This window comes from Ambystoma mexicanum, chromosome 4q (assembly GCF_040938575.1).
Source record: "Ambystoma mexicanum isolate Mex_15411 chromosome 4q, UKY_AmexF1_1, whole genome shotgun sequence".
NCBI lineage: Eukaryota > Metazoa > Chordata > Amphibia > Caudata > Ambystomatidae > Ambystoma > Ambystoma mexicanum.
In genome coordinates this window covers 1,169,423,675-1,169,449,312 of record NC_090928.1, presented here as the reverse complement: position 1 = coordinate 1,169,449,312, position 25,638 = coordinate 1,169,423,675, and the positions used below count along the sequence as shown (strand labels likewise).

Genomic DNA, 25,638 nt, shown 5'->3' with positions numbered 1-25,638 from the left:
GGATAACTATAATTGTAATCAGACCTGGTATTTGGATATCTCTGTAAAGAAGATTGCGATGTATATAAAAAAAAGTTAAATCCTCAACCACTCCGGGCCCAAATAATTTATCCAATATTACCTTAAAATATAATATTGATTTATGGGCTAACATTCTACATTGCTGTTTAAAGAGATTATAGAACCCAAACAAATCCCAACCTCCTGGAAGATGGCATATGTAATCTTAATTTTTAAGAAGGGAAATCGTTTAAGCCCTCTAAACTATCGACCCATAATGATATCAGATGTGGAATCAAAAGTTTTCACACCTATGTTATTGGAAGAAAACAATATCTGGATCGAGAATAACAATATACTAGATCCGAGACAAATAGGTTTTAGACAAGCCATGGGAACTGAAATAGGAGGCTTGATAGTAGCCAGTCTACAAGCTAAGGCCAAAGTCAAATATAATAATGCACTGTACATAGCATCAATGGACCTCTCCATGGCGTTTTATAAAGTAGATAGAGGAATGTTATGGAGAACCCTGGATAGCCTGGGAATGGAAATATTAGTTCTACTAGAACTAATAATTATGCTATATTCCGATACGGTACTGAAAGTGCGCTTAAATAATAGAGGCAAATTATCAGAACAAATAAAAGCAAATAATGGCTTAAGACAGGGTTGTAGACTATCAGCGACTTTATTCAATCTCTATGTCTCTCAGATAGGAAAAATTATGGATGTGAATGGCCTGGTCTCACCAAAGATAGGCAAGCTCACCATAAAATGGATAGCATATGCAGATGACTTCTTGTTATTTGATGGCACGAAAGTAGGTCTACAGAGGATGATGAACACATTTGTACATTTTATACAAGAAAGGAAACTGATGGTAAACCCAAACAAAACTGTGATTTTTCATACTGGTGTGAAATCTTTAAAACAAGATTCTTTGGTAATGTTTTGTGATGGTGTAAAAATAAAAAACCAAGCTGTCCTCAGATATCTAGGATATACCTACACGAGTAAATACACACTTAGCTATATGATAAAGGAGCTTAAAAGGAAGGCTGTGGGTATTGCTAATCAAATGATGGTAATTGAAAAGAAATATGGCAAGTTCACATTAAGCGCATGTATTCTTTTTTATCGCACTAAAGCCATTCCAAGACTGACTTATGGTCTTGAACTTTGTTCAAATAAACTGATAACACATTTGAAAACAGTTGAAACTTGTATACGGCGTAAAGTTTTGAGACATCTACCAAAATGTCTACCAATAGAAGCAATAAGATATTAATTGGGCCTAACGTCACTGAAAAGTATTGTATATCGGAAAAAGTTATTATTGCAAAAATGTATCCTTGGTAAAAATAATACAATGTATCAAGGTTTAGGAAATAACCTAGAGGGTGTTTTCATGAAAGAACTAAAAGAAATATGTGAATCGAAACTATGGGATCTAGGCCTTACAAACGAGACCCTACTAAAAAATCCCCAGAAGGTAAAAGAATTAATAAAAGCTTATGATTGGCTAGAGAACAACGTGGTGATATTAAACTCTACACTATATCATAAAGTGATATCCTTTTGGAAATGGTATGCAGTTCTAGAAAAATACTTAATGAAATATCCCTCTAGATCTTTCCGCAATTTCACGATGAGATTTAGATTCAATGTACTGAATACCTATGAAATACAGAGTATCAGAATGAATAATGGTGTGACTTTTAAAACCTGTAGATACTGTAAAATATCAGGAACGAAAGAAACGCTAATACATCTGTTACTGATATGCCCTACTTTACTGAAACCACAAATAGAATACTTTTCCAAGTTTGTAAATGATACTTCGAATGTTAATAGGGAAAATCTATGGTATGAGATGATGCATGGAAATTCGATACTGAAAATACGCATCAGTGAATTTCTGAGAATAGTTTGCGATGTTTCCTGAAACCTGAGTTCAATCTAGATTATCGTAATAATTTCATAAATAGCTGAGTACACCGAGATATCGTGACAAATGTTGCAATCTAAAAAGGTTTTAAAAGTTTAAAAAGAAAAAATGAAATGATTAGATGTTTAAGGTTTTAAAGGTGGTATAGTTTCTAGTATACTATTATGTCCTAAAAAGTAGATTTAAGGCTGGTATTGTATTGATTTGAAAGTTGTGTTTTAGTAACTTGTAAATGATTGCTTTTAAGGAGATGGATATTTAATGTTGATTTTGTATTGATTTGAAAGTTGTGTTTTAGTAACTTGTAAATGATTGATTCTTAAGGAAAAATGTATTTAATGTTGGTTTTGAATTGTTTGGAAAATAGTGTTTTAGAAAATCGAAAATGACCAACTCTTAAGGAAAAAGTGTATTTTATACTAGTATTGAATTGATTGAAAATTTGTGTTTTAGAAACTTGTGAATGATTGATTCTTATGAAAAATAAAGTTTTTGTAAAGGTTTGTAAAAAAACAAAAACAATAAAGATAATAATAATAATAGTAGTGTTTTTAGTTTTATGTCAGCAGTAAAGCAGGGAAGAGCGTTCCAGTCAAGCAGTATTTGTCCCTTCTGGAATTGGAAGCAATTTACCACCAGCAGTATTTGTACACTAACATGCCACATGTTGGGAACATTATGAGAAATGTGATTGAACTGTTCACAGCTTCTTCCCTTGATTGCCAGTAGAGTCAAAAGTGCACATTGCTCGCAGTGGGCTACATCCAGACACATGCTTTTTACATCGATTAGAAAGATTTCTCCACAATATAATACAGTATTCATTTAGCGAGTTTGAACCAGAGCAAGTCATTAGCATTGTGTGACCATGCAATCTCTGCATAGGGCCTACTTGGGTTTATCATGCAACGACTAATCTGCAGTATAGCCTGAAGCTGGCCATATTGATCGCATTCAAACCAGCAGGATGACAACCCGGGGTCGTGCAACTACAGTAATCTGCAGCAGGGGAGTTGCTAGGTCTGGAAAAGACCCGGGGCTACGATGAGGTCGGAACTGTTGGGAATCGGGGCTAGGTAATCTTTTGGCTGTAGCTCCTGAGATTCTATCCGGGGCTACAACCATAAGACCAGGGGCTATAGCCCCCTTAGCCCCCCCTAGCAACGCCCCTGATCTGCAGTATAGCCTGAAGCTGGCCATGTGCGTCACAATCGTCCAGCATTCAAATCAGGTAAAGCCAGCCACCAAACATCCTTGTTAAGTAGAATACCGGTCTGCTGACAAGAACAAGTTTTGGGAAAACGTGTAGAACAAAAAAAAAAAGGCTCAACCGAAAGGCAATCTGATCAAAATCATCCCAAACCACCATCTTTTAGTGGCGAGGACTGGGGCAAGGGTCTCCAAGGACAGCAGGGTAGTAACCTGTCAAAGCAGGTGTACTTGAAACTAGGATCCAGGCACTAAAAATGCCTAGTGAGACTCCTGTCAAAGAAGACATCACAATAGTCAGTCAGGGTGCTTTTTGCATTAACGTTTGCCAAGTTGATAGCATGTAGCATCGAGCAAGAAACATAGACAAAGGACTCCCATCTCTTCCAACATGGTCGGCAACCGGCTTGATAGGGTAAATCCTGAAAACGTTTTTTATATGCATCATATATGGTTAATAAACAATAAAATCAACCTTTGACAAATAGTTTCAAAAAGAATAAAGAAAAACACGTAAAAGCGATTTTAAACAGTTTTAAAACACTTAAAAAAAAATCATACATCTGACTAACATTTTGGAAAAGGCACACTAGCGAGCAGATGAAACCGTCACCAGGAAGCTGTTACCCAGGCTGGTAGCAGTCCTGCGCTTTCATTTGTGGGAGTTGTAGTTGGGCAACTAAAATTGAACAAATTAGATTTACGAAGATAACTATGCTTTATAAAAAGGCGGCCTGCGATTGTGGAATAGCCTCAAGAGGTCTACATTTGATCACCCAACCATTCCTTCCGCAGATTCAAAGCGGAATCACATTTTCTTTCAGATTCGAGGAGAGCTGTGTGGTTTTAGGTTTCAAGCTCACCGTGAACTACCACCGACTGGTTCTTCTGGCCCTCTAACCGCCGACCTTTAAGCTCACTTGCTCACTTTTTCCTTTGCTCCACTCCCCAGCAATGTCGTTCTGCGCTGTTTGGCGAGTTTATGATTCGCCTTATCTGGCTGCTTGGGCCCGGGGCTCAGAGAGTAAGTAGCAAGCAAACAGGAAACGTGTGAGCCGGGCTGAACATGTGCTCCGACACTCTCCGGCCAGTTACAGCGGCCAAGCACCGAAGTGCATCGCACGGTCTTTGCAGGCAAACGTGGCGTGTGGCAGTGTGGGTGCAACATAGTGCTTTACCTTTTTTGTCGGCGCTGTTATCAGCAGTTATCCGAATGGGATCCAAATGCGGTTTGGCTTCCAAGACTAGACGCCACACCGACGACAATGCGTGTATTGATTGATTGATTGATTTGTTTATTTATAGAGCGCTTTACACCAAGGCGCTGAGTGAGCTCAGATGGATGCCTGGTTCGGCTTAGTCATACTAGATAAAATGTACTGTTACCACCACAGCAGCAATCTCGCAACACACCAAAGAGAAAAATAAAACGGCATCTCTATGGGATTAATCATCGAATATTCTACGTAGTGCGCGAGACGCATTCTGAAAATTCGAAAAAGTATTATTGTGAAGGGGCAAAATAGTAGAGAATTAAAGTCACGAAAGATCACAGAAAGTGAGGCATATCCTGACCCCTGTTCTTTTCCAGTGGTCTCGAGCTGGCACTTATGCAGGGGATCACCCAGCACATATGGAGTAGCTCCTGCTCTGAACTCTTTTACAGTGGTGGCCTTTCCTTAGCTTACCTTCATTACATTAAAGCAAACAGGTGTTTAACTAAAAAGCCTTGAATCCAAGAATGCTCGAAACAAAACCCAAGAGCTTGGATTGCGAAGAACTACGACTGGACTGCGAAGAACCGGTTGTTAGCATTTCTCAAAGGCCCCTCCCTAATGAAGCAGACATCATTTAAGCATGAAATATAAGGCCAGGGAAATGAAAACAGCAAAACGGCACACAGGGAAAATCTGAAGTCATGTGTCCATAAGGTGAAGGAACATACATCGTCTGTGAATGCTTGGTTAAACATTTTCTGCAAATATATGGACACAGAATAGGGTCTCATTAGCCTTGCATGGGGCTCATCTTTGCGAGAAGTGAGGCAAGCTCGTAGGGCTCTGAAGGAAGAGCTGTGTTGGGGTAGCAATGTATACCTTTCCCAAACACACGCCCACATGCCTGCAATCAAGCTGAAAGTGAGCAAAATGTGGAGTCCAGTGAAATGGCTGCATTTCAAATGAAATCGATGAGGGGGGTTAAATCTATCATAGGAAGCTGGTTTAATTGTTAAAGAAATAACCAGAAAGAAAGCACACACACACACAATCACACACTGACCAGTGCGCCAAGTATTGTGGCAAGGTTGTGGGATACTGGACTGATGGAAAACACTTAAATTAAAAGATTAATAAAAACTATTAGAAAAGTGCTTTCTTCACACTGGTCTGCAACCTGCGACTCTCCAAATGTTTTGGACTAAAAACTCCCATGATCCTAAACATTAACTGTTGTGGCTATGGTTGATGGGAGTTTGTAGTCCAAATCACCTGCAGACTTCCCCACTAGAAGCTGTAAGCAGAGTCATACATATGAACAATATGAACACATGGCGACCTCGTTTTACCTGAATTAAAGTTATAAGTGAGGCCAACTTCCCCTGCCCCCTCCGTGTATTTGTGAAGAGTTGGCATGTCCTGAAGCACGCGGAGAAATTTTACATCTTGGGTTAGGCGAGACTTAGTTATACTACACTCAGGCTGACACGCATGCCTTTGGAGAACCATTCGACATGTGCTCTTAAGTCATGGCAGACTCCCACCTCTAACTATTTCGTGCAGTTTGTATTACACAGGACAGGACCCCTTGCCCAGGAGAATCAGACAGCTGGTAGAAGGACTGATTAACAACATTTGTGAGTATGGGTATTATCAAAATGTAATTCGAGGTTTTAAGAGTGCTTTGAATAGAATAAGGAACATAGTACACGGCTGCTTTCTAGTAAAACATTTGTTATCATTAAATCACATCCTTATCAAGAGACTGCATAGGACTGGATTTGAATAATTAGTCGATACCATTCTAGAGGGTGGACAGTGTACATTGCAGTTCTCTACATTTTATTCCCACTATACGCATTTTACTGCAATAAAGGACATCATTATAAACCAGTTCAGTAGGATGTAGTCTAGAAAATGAATTTGACAGACGTCAAACATACTACATGAAATGAAGGTGGGATATAACGTGTACTGTTAGATGGTACTGTGCAGTTACTTTGAAGGCAATAGGCAGAGAGCAGCATGAGGTAGTTGGTTTATATCAGTTTCACCTCCTGGGAGATGATGTGATATTTGGAAAGAGTTGGGGAATGACAAAAGGTACAAAACATGGTTTTTGGGTTGGAGCCGCTTAGTTTCAGAGAGATGAATGCGAGAGATGGACATTTTCAAGTGCATTGCATCCCATTCCAGTGCCCATTTCATTGCATTCAATTGCAATGGCCCACCTGGTAGAGTGGCAATTTATATCGATTGGTATGTACCATTCTGATCCTGCATGATTCCAAGAGCCAGTCTCTAGCTTCAAGGAGGATGGGTCAATAATGTGGGGTCCAGGTGGTACACAGAGGTAGTCGCTGTGTGATGGACTCAAGTTGTTCACAGCAAGTGTCTTATGTGCTGAGGCTTCTTCACCATATAAAAGTTCACAAAACTGTTGCCAAGTCAGCTGGCAGAGTTGCCAGTGCCAAGAATTGGGCGTGTAAAGAGTTTGGTATACATAAGAAGGGAAGAGGGGAGGAGGGAAGGGCCGAGTCTTTAGAACCGGAATTGTTACCTTTGTGAAAGAGGTGAAATATGTAAATGAGATCACAGCCAGCAGTCAAAATGCTCTGCATATTATCCTAACTACTAAGCGCCGCACTAGCACTGTTGCTTATGTTCCACTTTTGTGGGCACAACCGAGTGCCAAACGATCAGAGTAGAGGGGCCCTCAACTCTGCCCACGGTTAAGCCTTCAGTGCAGCATTAACACCTGGATACAATGACGCTTCCTGGAACAGCTGCCCACCTGAAGCTTGCTGCAGATCATGGTCAGAGATAGCACAGCACAGTCATTACAGACACCCTAACTTTCGGTCATGGTCTTTGACACTTCCACATATTTTACATACAGGTCCCAGTTACGCCCTGTGCGGTATTCCACTGTTACCATAAACTAGCAGTCTCAAAGCTGGGCTAACGTCTTAAATAATGACAATCTTGGAGCCATACCACACTGCCCTCTTTTATACTGAGCGCCATGGCGAAGTATAAGTTGGAGAAGTCAGACTTTGACACAAACATGTAATTTACCCGGAAAAGGTACCCAATGGGAAGTAGCTCTTAATAGCAGTTCTTGCAGTTGTATCCTAGCATTTTTTGCTGACGCATTATTTGAATTATCTAGTATTAAAGTCTATCTAACAGGAAAATACTTCAGTGAAAGTTATTTTTATTTTGCGCACCACGCCTGCCTTTAATAGCTGTGGCACTTCAACGGTATGTGGAGATTATCAAGAAATACATTTTGATAAATGGCAACTACAGTACTTCCGAAAGCAGTCAACAATGTAGGTTCTGTATGCGGTGCAATGTATAGATTATCAAACGTCCCAATTCTTGACTTCCTCCCCCGCCCCACAACGTTCCTGGACATTCTCGGTTAGTTCCAAAATTACTAGGTCAATATGGTTCACTGTCCAGGTTAACCTTGCGCCATGAATGACGTTTAGCAATTCATTGTCACTCTTTGCAGCCTGGAAAAGGGATCTTAGTGTAGAATTGGCAATATGTAACTGTGCGTCAACAAGCTTACTGGAAAATGTCCAATAAATCTCATCGGATCAGCGTAAGAAATTACCCTTTCAGTCAGAGATCTATGTGTAAGGGCCATCCATCTGACAGGAAGGATCTGCCCCCCCCCCCTTTTGAAAGCCCGTAACTGGGTTATTACCACTACATGGAGAGTACCTCCCCCATCTCTTGAGTCAACAATACAGAAACTTAGGACACACCGACAAATCAAGAAGCAACCAATGAAATTGTTTGATTAACCTCAATGAAATGAATTACAAAAACTACTTCTTTTCCTCCTGATGAGCCATAGTTACTCGATTTCTTGTTTTTATTTTTCGCAGCCACACACCCAACCAGCAAAACCCCTAGTTGGCGTGGCAACTTTGCTTCGTTTCTATTTTATAATTCCAACGAAGAAACCCAATCATAAAATCAGGCCTCAAAATTTCCTCATGCGACTGGCAAACGATGATCTACATTTGGTGAGTAATACATGGTGTGTTGTGTCTCTGTAGAGAATTGGGCGGGTGGTAACTTTGTGGCTGGCGCGTGGGTGCCAACTTCAAAGGATTACCCCTAACACAGTGCTCATTATAATTTCAAACAGCAGATTAAACATGAAAGGTTCTGCAGACATATGTGCAAAGGCACACGGCATGCCCCGGGATATGGCACGGATACACTTACATCTCAGGTTACATTTCTCGGTGAGTGATATCCGCAGGTAAGTGTGCTGGCGTCCAAACCGGTCAGTCAGAAATGCAGAGAACGGCATGGCATGGTCTTGGAGGAATTGCTTCCTTTCCGGGCCCGCCATTTCCTGAACAAAGACGAAAGGGGACATGCTGTCAGGCTTTCAAGTGACCAGAAATCAAAAAAGGTTACAGCAACAGAGAAAGTGCTCCTTCTTTCACATAAATCCAAGAGGTAGTACACAAGAACAACGAAGACTTTGCTAATCTGTGGCTCCTTCAACAAATCACAGAAAAGCAGCATTACTCAACAATTCAAGCAATCTCATTTTATGGAATCTAAATGAAGCTAAAAAGGCACATCGCATGGCCAGCCCCGATTCTTGGCCCTGGCGGGGCAGGCGACTGCCCAGTTTGCAGAGCTAAATAGCTCAGGAGATGGGTGCAGTAAGGGGCCCACGGAGAAAGCTGCCAGCTTCGCCGGTCAGCGCTGTAATGCGTGGCTGGTTGCTTTCTGCAGGCTTTTGGATGACTTGCAATGCGTTAGGAATATGCAAACAAAGGAATGCATATTCCAAACGCAGCGTGTGAGAAGCTCTCGAGTCACACGCCCTGTGTATTCTTTGTGCTGATAGCCTTTCAAGTGGGGCCATCGTTTTTACACAGTATCGGCTTAACATTTAATGTTAATAACTGAACATGGGGCATTTTTATTCACCAGGCCAGAAAAGTATCAGTCAGCTGACCAACCCCATTCATTCTTCCAAGAGAATTAACGTGCCACACAGAAAAGTGTTAAACTATTGTCTTTATTGTTATGTCTCTTTATTTGACACACATTACTTTTTAGGTACATATGGCGCATCTTAAGGGGCTTGGACTAAATGCATCTGCTCAGCAGCAAAGGTCTTTCAATTGTCTGAGCAAGCCAGCCAGTGCCTAGCCAGCACACCAGCTGGCAACTCAATGTCACTTGGCATCTTGATTAGGAAAGTAGAGTTCCTTGTGTGTCACCATGCAGACAGTAGCCCATGGAAAATCAATTCAGTGGTTTGTGTGCAGCAATGATTTGTGCTCTGCACAATTCACCACCCTGTTGGTAATTGGGGTCTATGTGGTGCTCCCTTATGTACAGTGGCGTCTCCAGAATCAAATTTAGGAGGGCACAGAGCGGGTCAAAGACAAAAGTAGAGGGGGCACATATGAAAGGTAATGTGTGACGTCACAAGCACTCCTGCAGAGAGGCTTTTGTGCACACCAACTACCCACACCACACTGTACCTCCCCGCCCATCCCATCAGAATGCAGGCACAAAACCATTCAGCGCCTAATCACCCATCATTAGCAGTTTCTTGGCTACATTCTGATGGGAGGGGCTGCAAGCCGTTGGATCACTACTCCCTCTGAGACAAAAGGAGTATTTATGTGTGATCTGCATACATTTGCATGAGTGAGTGTCACAAATAACACCACGAACAGAGAATGCAGTCACTGCTCGCCTTAGGTACGGGGGCACAAAGGGGGCAAAGGATTTCAGAGGGGGGGCACTAGCCTCACCCAGTGACGCCACTGCTTATGTAACATCACATATACCTGTTTTTGTCCGATGTGCCCAATGTCCATACAAGAGCACACTGGGATGTTTTGTATATGTGACTCTGACGAGCATGTCATACTGTGCCCACACTTAAACACAAAGCAAAGAACACTGCCACACCATGATTTTCACTAGCTGCAGGCCAGCAATAATAAGAGATGCTAATGCCAGCCCTGTTAGATAAAGCATGGGCATGTTCTTTTTTGCCGAAATAACCCCTTAGGCCTGCGTAATAGTGAGGCGGTAGTGGCAGAGGAACTGTGTACCGTTTACCGGATATTTGAAGCCAGTTTTGAAAGAGGTACATTCCTTTCTGTGTAGCCTTTCTGTGCATTGTTTATTGGGTCTCTCTTGTGCAGTATCCTGCCCTATCTGTAGATATCATTCCCTAAAGATTCATACATACAATCCTTTTATCACAGACTTGTTTATCAAATCTATAGATCTCTGATCACTGTTATAGTCCTGAAATGCTCTGTGGTATAATGCAAAGCATACATGAATCCTCATTGGTGCTATTTGTCCCCTTTCCCACTCTCACAGAGGTATTTTGAAAGAGTACAATAAGAGTTAACCAGACTGTCCATCTTGGAATGATAACCTATCAGAAAATAATTCATATGGTTAGTCTAGTATTGCCCCTTGCGAAATACAAGTGAGGTGGTACGAACAGAACACCTGCAACACAGGGACAGGTTAGTGCGCCCTCAGACCCTGGTAGGCTTTTCAACCACAGTGTGCCAGTACGAACAGTTTGAAACTGCATTTAGCCAAGGCCTTCCCTAAGAGCAGGTGACAGAAAAAACATTTACTTGGGCAGCAACAGCTGCGTTTCCATTCAAATTCTTCTGAAAAGTACTTGAATTACAATATAATGAACACAGTTTCATTTATATAGCAATTATTAATTCATATTGAGGAGGGGTTTTGTCACACGACAGAGATGTCGTCTGGGAGTGACCTGTGCCAGGCAGGGTTTGGGGGGCTCGGGGTTGCATTCTGATGTTTCGCCCTCGGCACCAATTTGGCTAGAAACTGCCCCGGGCATGGCGATCATTCCCTTTTAACAGCTTAGAATGGAAGGTTAAATATAACATAAATTTAAAAAAAGCATAAGTCCATGTCAAAGGAATAAACATGCTTACTCAAAGGAGCAAGGGCACGGCGCAAATAAGTGGTTATTTTCACTCTAAATATTACATAGCAAGGAGCCCTTTAAACTACGTTTCCCTTTGATGTTCACATCATCATCATCATCACTACTTGGGAAGGGCACTAAAAGGCGCCTTCGTAACAGTTTATAAGATAGCATTTTAGAAGGCAAGAATCAAAAAGAGTGTTCCGCTATAGCGCTAAGAATCCTGGCCATAACGCATGCTAGAGGATTGACGTGCAAACAAGCAGAGACGTCGCTTTGTCATGTGACCTCTTTGCGCATCCGTCGGTTGCATTGCAGTCACACATTTCACACAGAAACGCATGGTTTCATAGGCAAGAGGGCTCTTCAGCATGGCATCTTTGTGGCTCAGTATGCAAGACACAACAAGGGGGACACAACGTGTTTTTGCTGCACCCCTGCTAATCATCCACGAGGCATGGGAAAAGGGATACAAAGCTACTACTGTGCCCCGTTTCTTAAATAATCAAATGAAGAGGCAACTTTGCAGATGGTGGCGTGGCGTCGTTTCATGATTTACAATTTGGTCAAGACGAGGAAATAAACACGTGGTGGGGAGGGGTGGATGCGTGGGGCATGTGAGGGAGGGGCGAAAAAACATGGTCATGTCAAGCGGAACACGATTCAAATCAATACAGCAGTGTTAAACAGACTTCAATAGAAGAACAACACAGAGGGGACCAAACAGATCAAAACAGGCCAAAAATGTCCATACATTTTTTTTTTCATTTTATTGTAGTTCACAGATAGATAAAATTACATATTAAATCTATATTAGCCCATACTGAATATTGGCTCATCACAATAAGAATAAAGTGCATCACAGTTAAAGTGCTAGTAACGCCTTTGAGTGGACCCAAGGAGGTCCACACCGCACGCACACAAGTGGAGAACCAAAAACCCCAAACGAGTGATGGGAATCACTAGAAAGGGGGGCCGGTATTCACAAATATGTTGGCGGAAATCTTACACAAATATTAGTGACATACATTCAATCAATAATAATATTGTCCTAAACAAAGAAAATTGCACAATTAATTGAAATGGCGTGCCATTCGCCAAATACGCGGTCATAGGGACTACAGAATAATTTGGAGTCAACCTAACAAAAAGGTCTTTCATCACATTAGTAGTTTCGACGGGGTAGACTAGAGCATCTAGCTGTGCTTCCTTTGATGCCCGTCTTCTCAGGACGGCACACACCCTTGTTGTTGAGCACCACATAATCTAGGTAAATTCTAATGTACATAATTCTAAAACCAACAATGAGCAAACAAACCTAGGATGGGTAGTCAACCCATTTTCTTGACCAGGCAAACTGCGACGAACATCATATGTATAATTCTAATTCTAACGATGCGTCAACCAAACGTGCAGATCCCAATAAATGAGTCTATTTAGGATGGCTAGAGTAAATGGCCTTGAGTGGACTTTGGCAGAAACGGTCCCAATGTGTGGATTCTTGAGGCTAAGAGGTTTTTCTATTCACCTTACTCCCCATCCAGTGCCGTCATGTTGCATGAATTTCGAACGCATTCCACTTTTTCTGCTCACCCTCTTCAACGGTACTTGGCATGACTCGTGCCAACCTTCACCTTCTTCTTCTAAGTATGACAGTTTAAGTCTCAATTCTGTCCCAACACGGACATAGCACACGTGCTACCCACCTTGACCTCCGAAGCAACAGACTTATTCACATTAGAGGGAGAAACCTTGCAACGCCAAGGCAAGGAGGGGTGGGCATGGGGGATCCCACAATAACAAAAAAAGTCAGGTCGAAAAGAGGACTGCTAAATCGCAGAAGTGGCAAAGAGTGGTTCCGGAGATGGCAAAGCCTGCGAGTTGCAGATTGACCTGGCAGATTTGATAATAGATGCCAAGTCGGCCGATGTTGAAGACTCAAACTTTATTCACAAATAATTTGAGTCCCACTGAGCGTAGGTGTGATGAGCCGCTTATGGGTCTTCATACCACAGCGCTATTAGTAGAGAATGACCAGTCAACTGCGTTCCATCTGGCTTCTGCGGGCACAGACATGGCCCCTTGCGCCCGTGTTCTTGATCGGTTTACCTGTGTTCTGGAACAGAGCAGTTTCCATGGTGGAGAGTAAACTGGCATTAGAGACATAAGCCAACATTGCTGCAGACCACCCCTAACGGACACATGTCCGTTAATAACGTAGCAAATCTGGAAGAGGGCTTGTCGGATAAGTTGAAAGCCCAGTTTATCCCAACAGCCCTAAGATGGACAATGGGCAGTTTGAAATAACGTGGTACGATAAACCAAGACCCGGACCAGCAGGTAAGTTACTTGTAAGTTTATTGGTAGATAGTTGCCAGGAAGACACCCGCACGTCCCTCCATGCCAGTTTACGCTCTCCAACTGTAACTGTTGGAACCCCTGTTCAGAACATAACACCATAGCACTCCACACTCACTGACATCACAGCATTCCAGGATCAGTGATGTCACCAGCACTCAGAGATGCACTACAACTCAGTTGCTCTGGTTTCAGGCTTCTAGGCCCATTATTTAGGGGGAAAGGTGGAAATACAATCCTCTTTCTGTTGCCTAACGGAGCTGCTCACAGTAGCCCGAGACAACATCCAAAGCAAAACAATCAATACAACGTTATTACTATCATGTACTCCAGCAAAATGTATGTAAACGGAATATATGGGGGATGAATGAAGGCCCAATGTGTCAGAGGCGGGATAACATGCTCTGAAAGTTCTAGCAATAACTTTCTTAATCATTCCCAGCTTAGAGGACTAGTGCTCTATAAAAGTTCAGGGGTCTGAAGGGTGGGTCAGGTGAGTAAGGTGGCGACCAGTTAGGTTCCGGATGCCGTTTTCCTTGACTTGAAAGCTGATGAACAAAAGATGTCTCGGCTTGCCATCATCTCAAATTGATGTGTGAGCCTTGTTTTTCCAAAAGAAGTTGTCACTTAGTTTGCTGAGAAAACCTTTAGCTTACTTTATACATTACAATGCCACATTGCAGCAGCATAGTTCAAGTTACATCACGATAAAATGGAAACGTGACTGGATCTTCACCAATTTGTCATGCACCGATCCTTAGCTTTCCGTGCAAATGTGCCAAAGCCATGTAATGGGTCCAAAAATAAAATTATAAATCCAAGAAAAATAAAATCACACTTTTTTTTAGAAGGGAGCTATCCGTAGAGAAAAGGCATTTCCTGAACACCTTTTCCCTGTAATGTCTGCTTCAATTTTCGATTTTTGGCACACATGTCGATGTACCTTGAACTTTTGCAAGCCTCCAAATTTTTCAAAAACGTGAATCTATATTTTTAACAAGCCACTGGATTCGTAACGTGAAATACGGCCATGTGCACGTAGCATCGAATTGTAAAAACAGCAACACTAGTAGTTAATGTGACTTTATATTGCGTATTGTGAAATCCAAACGTGAATATAGGATGGTCATCTACATTTGGACAGCTCACGCTCACTTGCATGGTAGATAGCTCACTGTGTTAGTTGGTCGCTGCTAAGAACTTTGCTTGCACGGATTCAGAGCAAGGGACACCGTCTCCTCAAAATTCAGACACACACACACACAAGCTAACCACTAATTTACTATTTGTTCTCAGTCTCTTTAAAATGTAGACCAAACAATATACGTAGAGGAGCAAACAAAGTTATACACAAAACATTTAATGTTTATAAAGTAGCAAAGTGAATTTACATATGCATGGCATGCTTAGAAAGTAAGTATTGTATACTTCAATTTCCATCTTTTGGAAAAACAAAAAACGTGTTTTCCATGACTTCAAAAGTCCCACAGATTTTACGTCACTGGTTTTATTTTAACCTATAGATGCCCTGATCCAAAAGCTCAACGGTACAGCTATGCCCTGGAGTCGTAGTACACAGACTGTGAAATCACCAGCTCTTTATTGACCAACCGAAGAGAATTCGGATTATATGCGACAACCCTTGGCGAACTCACTCAGCTGGTCACACCCTTTCACATAAGTCACTTGACTCCATTCTACCAGCCATTCCCGTTTCCCCATCAGGAGGAATGACGGCCTTGGGGCTCCTTTAATGTTCCAGTGTCTGACACGCATTCAAACCAGACCCACTCGGAACAAGGGGAGCACTGACAGAAAGTGGCATTTGTTTACTCCAGATGCTCTGAATAGGGCTTTCTCATAAGCCAGAGGATGCCCCACCTCAGCAAATGAGCCGGCTCTATGCTGGGCTATTACCAATGCCAGGCCAGCCAAGCAACCATTGTGCGTGTGAAATCTGGGACGATGAAGCCCAAGGCAACATCCGAAAGAAACACAACGGGCCCTCATACAAACATGAAAAAAGCGGGGGCAGGTAAGAGACATTTTGTGTCCAATTCTTTACCAAGAACTTAACAAAATGAGAAGTTAAAATAAGGAAACAACAAAAAAGGCCACTATTCTACTCCTATGAATACGGATCTCAATAATTTCTAAGAGCTATTCTTAATACTTGAGGAATTATGTCCACCAACTCCAGGAATAAATCCTTTAGATTCACTCTCAGCCCGTTGTGAATATCTGAGCGACTTCTTTCAGACCAAATGTATGCTCTGTCACATTACTATACTTTTGTAAAACAGCAAACCACTGCTTTAGTAGTACAAAGCGCTGAAACCTTGTCCATGGTCTCAAAGATTCGCGATCAACACTCCTACATCTATTCCCATCCCCAAAGTCAGTAAAAGGTTTTCACTATATAGTGACAACTGTGCTCCTTGTCCATAGCCTCATCCACCCTCCCTCTGTCCTACTGAAATTGCCTGCATGCAGGGACAGGACCGGAGCAATTTTTCAGCATGCAGGAAAAGTTCTTATTTTAGCATAACATGCCAGTACAGCCGAAACCCTCCAGGCGCCACCCTCAGCCTTGCCCCACCAGTCTGTCTCCATTGTCAAGGCATTGAAGATGGCTTTGGGCTCCAGCACATGGCTGTAATAACTGAGTTACTACAGAATCCAAAAGTCAGGAACTTGTAAGTCACGGACACCAGACCGAGGCTAGATCGAGACCAGTTCTACTTTTCAGTCTGGCATCCAGGCCAGAGCACACAGAGCATATGGCCCAGGACTCTTAAACTTAAGGCTGTGGTAGCACCATCGTTCAGGAAAAATGTACATTTAGCGATCAAATCTCCACCCTGTCCTGTCTGGGGAAAACCTTGTTCTGATGAGTGTCCCAATGGAAACCTGTGAAGGTCAGGATCCAACGAAGGCTTCTCTGCATTCAATGACAGGAATAGATGATAAAGAATGCCCAGAGGAACCTGAAGTCACGACACAGCCTACTGTGGAATAGCCGTCCAGTCTGGTAAGTAACCCTGGTAAGGATAAGTGTGCATGACTAACTGCCTGAAGAAGGTTGCCACTGTGGATATCATGACTTTTTTGCAAAACCGGGTGCCACATTGAGGCTGAAAGGCAGTCCCCAGTACTGGAACTACTGGCTCCACAGTACGATGTCCCTTCATCGCGGGATGTTTTTTCGCAGGGTTTTTTACCACAGATTTGTTTTCAAAAAACCTCATCTGATTTTTTGTTGGGGGGGCTCCACACCACGAAGCGCAAGAAGCAGTGGCACAGCTTCCAGATTGAGGGACACAAATATGCATCTTTCACATCAGACAAACCCATCCACTCTGGCACAGGGAAGGCCAGCTCTGTGCTGGCGTGTTCATCATGAATTGCCCCATAGGAAAAAGAGTAGAAGAAGGGCGGCCAGTTCATGCATGAACAGCCTGGAAAAATACCTGTTCCCTTCTGGGAAGAGGGGAGCGCCTCCACTGCCCAGATGTCCCGTAGCATTTTAACCTACGAAGTCAAGGAGATTATCCACAGTTGCAGCAGAGGAACTCTTATTGCTGTTTTCTGAGGTTCATGAAATTCAGCAGATGCCAGCATTGACAATTTTGTTAACTCATAGTCCCCACTCCCGCTGCTTAGCCCATGACAAATGCATGAGATCACAGGTCGGGGGAGAGGGGTGTGCCAACGATGCTTCCCGCCTGGGGTGCAATCTGTTGTAAGACCGGCCCTGAGCCTTTGAAACACTTCCCCGAGCTGGCGTGGTGGGGGCTACTTGGGCCCTGGGGGTGTGGCGCCCCAGACGGTCAACCGGCTTGTCCTCCCCCCTCTACCCCAAGGCCGGGCCTGGCTGTGGGCGGTTCCTGGAGGGTTGTGGCCATCCAGCTGCATTACCCAATAAAACTGAGAGAATTTTTCCCACCATGCTGAAAAATGACTTTGCACGAGCAGGAACTGCCACAAATATGGAGGAATGGGGATGGGCCTGTTGGGTGTCCTGACCCACGTTTAAGCTATCATGCTGCAACATTTGGTGCTGTGGGCTTAGAAAATTCAAGATGGCGGAAAACCCACATGTGCGCCGAAATCCAGGAAAGCTGCGCAGTTTGTGCGCACACCAAAATGGTTGCCTCACTTGCCACCCACCAGTGCGAGAATGATAGGCCGGGTTGCCATGAGGGAAATGGGTTGCCAAAGGAAAAACAGTAGCGCCGGTTAGCTTCAAAGCGCTTTAAAACCACCCTGTGTTTCTCTGAAGGCAGGCTCAAAATGTCTATTTTAAACATTGCAACACATCTAAAAACTCACTGGACACCAGCAGACATTTGGTAGAATGGAGTGTTGTGTGCCTACAAAATCTGGGAAATGAAGAGCCCAAAACAATGCTTATAACAAAACTGCTATGGAGTCAGCAGTTTAAGTTGCACTGGATTTAAAGACACTAAAATCGAAAATGTTTAGATTAAATGAGTGACCTATGTTTGGTGTCACATGCCTTTGTAACTGTTGAAATGTCATAGTTTTGCACTTAGAATCAGCATTCTAGCTGCATGTGTAAAATTGCAAGTTAATTTAAAAAGCAACAAAAAAAAACATGACAGTTAGCTGAAAGTCTGGCTTAAGGAACTTGATTTTGCTTGACAGCTACCCCCATCAGGAGTGAAACTTGAGTCACAACTGTGTTCCCAGGCCTATCTGCCTTTTGCTGGCCACACTAAGGATATACCATCTCTCTGATAATTGAATTAAGGGGAGCCCCCTACAGAATATAGGAGCTCTGAACAATGTAACCCCCTTCACCCAGGCAGATGGTTTATGGCAGGAGTCGTAAATGGTCGTAAAAAGTGGCTTCCTCCTGAAGGAAAGGGGAGGAGCACTGCCTGTGAGAGCAAGCTGGCTTGGCAGAACTGGAATAACCAGAAATTCAACCTTGTGCTGAGGGTAAACCACACCCCTTTGGAGCCAGAACATAACTTTAAAAAGATGGATCATTCATAGAGCGGACATGTGAAAATTTTATAAATGATACCATAATTCTCGTGATTTTTCTGCCCACAGTTTAAGAGGTTTTTAGAACCGGTGGTATGTTCAGGGGGGTTTTAGCGGAAAAGTGGATATTACTCTAAATGTATGCATGTTAAAAATCTGAAACTTCATCAATTAATGTCCCTACTCCCTGCGCACATGTATGTAAAGTGGGGTCAATGTCAGAAATGGCAAAATCAGTTAAAAAGTGAAATATGTGCCATTTCTGAATGCAAGCTCCTAGAAACAGCAGATTTGGGACAGAGTATACCTCATGTGATATGTGACATGGGTATGTAATTTCAAACAACTGTGTAACTGTGAAATATGTGTTTTGATCATATATAGATTTGGGTGCACAGATGACAGGGGAGTTTTTCAAGAGATCATAAATTGCTGACATCACTCTGACACAACTTAGCTCCCCCAATCAGGGGAGAAATGAAAGCTGGACCAATGGCAAGTGGAGAGGGGTAGGGTCTAGTGATGCTGCATACACACCCACTCTCAAAATACATAAAAGCAGACAGACAGGACAGATAGAGACCTTCAAATCCATTTGCAGCTGGAAGCTCTGCCGGGAAAATCCATACCTTGCCTCCATCAAACCTCCAGAGAGCCAAACTAGAGACTTCAATCTTCAGAATCCAGAGAGAGAGCAGACCCAGATCACTGTGAAGTGCAGAGACCAGAGTCCCGTCTAAAACCTGACCAGATCCATGGCGAGGCCCATTTCACTCAAGAATATAGTGTGAGTACCTAGAAAACTGTGCAGAACCAATCTCTTAGTTAAAATAATATAATTCAATCCTATTTTAATCTAAGTAGAACTGCCTCCTAACTGTCACCTGTCATTTGTAAAGCTGTCACTTGTCATTTTCTAGTTGCAAGCTGCACTTGTCTTTTTGAACTTTAACATTCCAAATCCGAAAAACGACCTTTATTTAATCGCTCATATCTCCGTAACCGTTTGTGCTAGAGACTTTCAGTAACTTTCATCTGGAAGCTGAGATCCTCTGTAATAGCGCTCGGCGCATTCGCGAATTTTACCGCGATTTGCAAATTTCTCCACGTGTAAAAAGACAGCAGTTTTGTTTTTCCTTGCCAAAAACTTTGTTACCTGCTAGTTACTACTAAAGCATTGTTAAGGTGATCCTGAATTCATAGAGAGTAGCTATCACTCACCCTGAACCTCTGAAAGGGAATTAAACGCATTTCCAGCATATTTCTCATCCATTGCTAGCACATATAAAAGCATTTTGCCTGTGTTTTCAAAACTCCTATCTGTTTTCTTTAAGCGTGCTTGGGGGGGATTGAACTGAATTACATTGATTGCATTTCTGAGAACTGTGTGCTTTCCTCCCATTTCCTTGCATCCCATAAAGGGGGGGGGGAGTGAATAGCCAGAGAAAAGTGATTACATTGTTTGGTTGAAATCATATTGAGTATTTTCTGTACTGCATTCATTGAATAGTGCATCCACCTGAGCTTACATAAAGCATTCTCTATCACATTATTCTTCTGTCCCTATTTACCAGTGTGCTACCTTATCCATTTCATGTCAACTCCTTATTGATTATAGAGAAGCGTGTTAGTGCCAGATTCTCCGTTGTTAATCTTTATCATATCAGATTAAGTGTGATATTCAATTATTCATTTATTATAAAGTGTGATATATATATATTGTTTAAATTATCAAATAAACCTTTTAACTTGCAAAACAGAACTACTTCTTGGCTCAGTGGGGTCAGGAGGATTCCAAGAGAGGGGTGTTATATAGGGGTAGTCATCCAGAACGCATGAACTGGACATAAAGATATATCAATAAGGGTTTTCATTCAGTATTATAGACTAGGCGTTGACTTAGCTGTAGTGTTGAATTGAATCCTCTTACAGGCCATCAGAGTAAATATCGAACCACAACCGTTAAGGCACTGCTCACAGGTTTTAAAATCACTAACTAGTCTGCATCAAGAGGAGGCACTGAAGGAATCTAAACACAACGGTTCTCCAAAAGATCCATGTCCAGCCAAGATCAGGAAAGCCAATCGCCCCCTAATCATGGAACATCCGAGGAAATGAATCCTTCACATTCTAGCGGGATGGTACCGAGTAGCAGCAAACATGCAGTTTACCACCCTTGCTCGAGCCCACAGACCCCAGTAAGTAGCTATTAGTCTAGATCAGTTTTCCGCCATGGAAACGTCATTAAACGGGGTGTATATGAACTGGTCCAAATAAAGCAGCAGGTCCTATTGGACAAGAATCAAGCTACATATTTCCTTAGATCGGATGGAGGGCAGATGCCCGCAGTGTCAGATCTGCTACTATTAGACGGGTGAGCCCTTTTCAACCCAGGCGATCTCACCATTTTTCCAAGATAGATCAGAATCTGCTGCCATACGAGCGAGCATGGTGTTCTGAAGAGTTCCCTTTGTTTTTAATGTGCATCTTTTTTGGCTGGCCGCACTCATCAACTGTTGGCCTTACTGTTTCAATGTATGCCGATGATGTCCAGTTCAGCCTTTGCTTTGGAGAGTGGGTGGGAACTCGGTTCATTCATATCCAACTTTAAAACCAGTATGCACCACGGTATCTTGGGTGTATACAAAAGGAAATTCCACACAGCAAAGAAAGGGTTAGTCTATTGAAATGCCCCAGTTAACCTGGCTAACAACGCTTGCTGGCCGAATCATCTTGGCCCTTTCCCAGTCTCGCAAGTTCGGTGTTATTTTGGACTTTCTTTGAGCCCCATATTAAACCCGCCACTCCATTTCCGGACTCTGGAACGACTGATACATTTTCTTTGTCAAGACAACATACCTTAGCACATTTATCTCGTGCAGCTTTAGCTATTGTAATGCCATTTACTTGCATATTCCCAAATACCAGATGGCACACATGCGATATATACAAAAGGCTGTCACGTGTGGTGTCTACACTCTCAATCAGAGCGCCCCACGTGCAGTCAGAGAACTGCTGCATTGTATTCAAGGCCCGGTTTTCGTTACGTCGTGCCCCTTATGGTGGGGAGTCCCAAAGTGCTCTCACAAAGATTCCAGAAGCACGAGCCTTCTTGCAATCTCTGGCCCTCGACTGCACGCCTGTTCATTACCCAACGGTTGTGCCGCCCTCTAATGGAGGGGGGGGGGGGTCATTCTTTCATAGGGCAAACAGGTGAAGTTATCCATTACCACAGCGGCGGTCTCTGGACACCACTGCATGCCTGAAGCTTTGAATCTTCCTCGCCCCAAGGCCAAATCACATAAGCTTTGCACTGGTGCAAGCGCACATTTGCACGGTATTGGCATTAGTGCTAAATGTACTCTAGTGCAAAAAACATTGAGGACATGTTACAAAACCTTTGCACCATGGCAAGTTCACTTTCTGCTGGCACTAGACCAAAAATGGCCCTAGTGCAAAAAACACAGTTTCAATGCATGTTGGCATTGAAGGCAAAGTTTGCCATAGTGCTAAAACCATTGCGTATTAGCACTAGGGCACACCTTGCCCTGGTGCAAAATGCATTGAAAGAAGAAGCTTTTGCCCAATGGCAAACATTTCCCAAGCACATGCAAAATTGCACTTTTAATGGGGTAAAGGTTTTCAAATATGGCCCCAATGTTTTTTTGCAACAGGGTAAATACAGTGCAAATTTGCACTTACACGGGTGAAAGGTTTCTGTAATCGGGTGCCTAGTGTTTCAGTTGGAGTGCTAAAATGCCCTATACGCCATATGAACAAAAACAAATTAGAATTAGCCATGTCCAACTACATAGAAAATAACCTAAATAATTTCAATAAAATAAGCGTATTCAATGCACCGTTAAATTTGATATATCTTTTGGAGTAAAACAAATATGAAAAACCTAAGTGAAATAAATGAAAACATTCAGTAAATATAATGTAGCTGAAGTCCTTTTATAGCTATCACTGTACATCGTAGCCCAACTGATAATAAAGAAACCCTGCCGGGCGTTTTAAAGGCAATTCTCATAGTAATGTAGTTCAAGTAAGGTAGCAACATCACCTTGGTGGTCAATGCATTAAGGATGACATTAAATCACACATGAGATCAGTGATGACATCACATAGGGCATTTGCAAGAAGCCTTGGTCCAGCAGCATCAAGGCGAGTTAAATCTCCAGCCACCAAAGGGCCCCCACCACCTACACACATTCCACAGAATCCACACCATCTTCTCCCCTTATAAGCCAGCGGTGTGGCGGAGTGGTGTGTGGGTGAGAGCCTAAAACAGGTTTCCTTTTGCCACAACTGGACAAACTACTTCGAGAATCCACAAAACACCAGCTGTGGTCCCTTCATGCAGTCCACACAACCAAGCACAGCCTTTGTTCCAAGACAGGAAGCGGTGGTTCAAAAGCATACAGTCCAAAGTTTAGACATTTACAGAAATAGAACTGTTTGACCCAATCAAAAGGGTGCCATGTGCTCTCTCTTCTTCAAAGATTTCCGGTCCAATAGTTTAGCATGAGGCAGCGAAAAAGCACTGCTGTATCTGCAGCCAGTATGGACATAGACACAAGTCCCATGAATAACAGCCCTTAACCAGCCGTGGGCGCTCAAAAGTAGTAGTTATGTGTACTTGAATGTATACTTAACAGGGTTTCACAGTTTATACAGAAAGAGTTATGCAAGTATGCAAACGACGGAGAAGAGTTATGCAAGTATGCAAACGACGGAGAGGGTTGGGGAGTAAAGTGTACAAATCAGAGGGCCAAAGTATCGAAGTGAGCCCAGCAGGCAAGAAAACACAAGGAGGGTTGAGCTCTCTAATCTGTTTTTCTAGCTAAGAGAATCCTGCACCGTTAGTACGCTAGTACAGCGGCCGCTGCTTCTGATCTTGAAGTGCTGCTGTTTCCGGTGCTCAGCCTCAGACACTGGCTGAGTAACGAGAACATTGCGGGATTTGAGTGAACGCTTACCGTTGGAATCAAAAGGAAAGCTGCAGATCACGTTTCCACCAGACACCATGCAGAGAGACAAGAGCGGAGCAGTCTGCAGTCAGTAAAAGCACTACCATTCACAAACAGCTATCAACATCACAATACGAGCGATCAGGTTAAAAGGACGCCTGTGGCTTTAATCTCCATTCACAGACTCTAACACGTGAGCTGACACGTGATCTTCAGCTGTACTCAAAGGCACATCCACCGCGCCCTTTCGGCGTAAGCCCTGAGGACAGCAGGGCTGATTCAAACTGTTAGGCTGTTTGGCGGCTTTGGCGCGTGGTGTGTTTGCCCCAAAGCTTGAAGAACAGCCGACTCACACACACTCAAGTAAATCCACTCAACGTGAAAACCAAGGAGCAGCAAGGAGGTATGGCCTCTGTTTCAACAATTACAGAGGTTAACATCAACTCTTCACCTGGAGGTGTAACAACCCGCCCGCACACAAGAGCGATCTCTAGACTCCCGCAGCACCAGCGAGAGAGAACGGGAAAAACTCATGAATCATCCAAAGAAAGAGGTAGGACTCCTGGCTATCCTAGACTATCTATTGCAGAGATATCTAAAAATGTGGAGAATCAAGAACCAGAAGGGAGGGAAGGGGGGGAAGGAACCAGACATGTCTGACACACAAAGAACAACCCAACCTCGAGGCAGAAAGCACAGAGACACCACCAGACCCAACAAGCGATCTGCAAAATACATTTAGTAAATCAAGGCATGAAAATAATAACCCCCCTCAGATTGACAACAATGAGGCTCCCAAAAAGGGGGCGCAAGACACCACCCAGACTCCACCAACAGGCGATAATGACACGGGCCATCAACGTTCTAATGAAAAGGACAAAAACAGAGAAGAAATGAATCAGACGGCAAAAACGCCAGCAGATCACTTAAACGTGACAGATGCCAAATTAACGAACCTTGGACTGATGTTGGAAGCCCAACAGGAAAACAGAAGTGACACAGGAATTGTAATAGACGAGACTAGAGAAAGGACTTCCAATGTAGAAATGAACGAAGGAGGAACTGCCACGGAAAATAGAGAAAACGACAGAGGACAACTACCAGAAACAATCAAACAGCAAAGTCATAAAAAGAAAGGAAAAATGACCATCCAAGAAAAGAGTGACCACAGTGAAAACCTTATGGAAAACAACAAACATCCAAGTGATGAAGATTTAGACGAATCTATATACTCAGACACTTCAGAAATATTAATATCAGGTGATAAAGGAGAAAATCTCGATGTAGGAAATAGTACAACATCCCAAGAGGTTGTGGTCACTCTGAAAGAAAAAACAAATAAAAAAAAAGATACAAACAGAAGCAGGACCAAACGAGAAAGAAGACAAAAAATTGGAATCCTTAATAAAACAGAGATCCCAAAAAAGAGGATACAATCAAAAATACGGGAACGAATCACATAGACAGATCAACCAATTAGCAAAGAATAAACAACAATCACCTTTAATTGGGAAAAGGGTAGCAGATAAAAACGGCGGCCAATAAACTTTGATTGTAGACGAGATCGGCGAACAAGAATGGAGAGAACAATTTATCAAAACAATGGAAGGAATCAAAGGGAATTACAACTGAGATTAGATCAAAATCTGGGCACGAAAGCAGTCCGTCTCTATCCAGAAGCCAATCAAAAGACCTGGGTGCAAGACCAAAAACTTTCAACAGTCCGTAATCGCAGCGACCCGGGAAAAACACAAGCTTGGAAACAAGACACCAGCCAATATTCAACTTAGAAGATGTAGAAATATCGATATCCTCTCCCTCAGATGAAAGATGCTTGCAATCAACATTCGCTTGGAGGCGCTGGATCCCGAATGAACCCTTCCATGAAGGCGAAAAGTCCAATGACAAAGATAAACTTGTAACAATTAC

At 42.8% G+C, this 25,638-nt stretch overlaps 1 protein-coding gene across 2 annotated transcripts in view; it reads right to left on the bottom strand.

Moving 5' to 3' along the window:
- MOCS1 (molybdenum cofactor synthesis 1) overlaps positions 1–25,638 on the bottom strand; it is a 497,242-nt gene that overhangs the window by 390,441 nt on the left and 81,163 nt on the right. For both annotated transcript variants that reach the window (XM_069608747.1, XM_069608746.1), the window contains exon 2: positions 8,626–8,758. In XM_069608747.1, the coding sequence (XP_069464848.1) occupies positions 8,626–8,758 (133 nt within the window). The remainder of the gene's footprint in view (positions 1–8,625; positions 8,759–25,638) is intronic.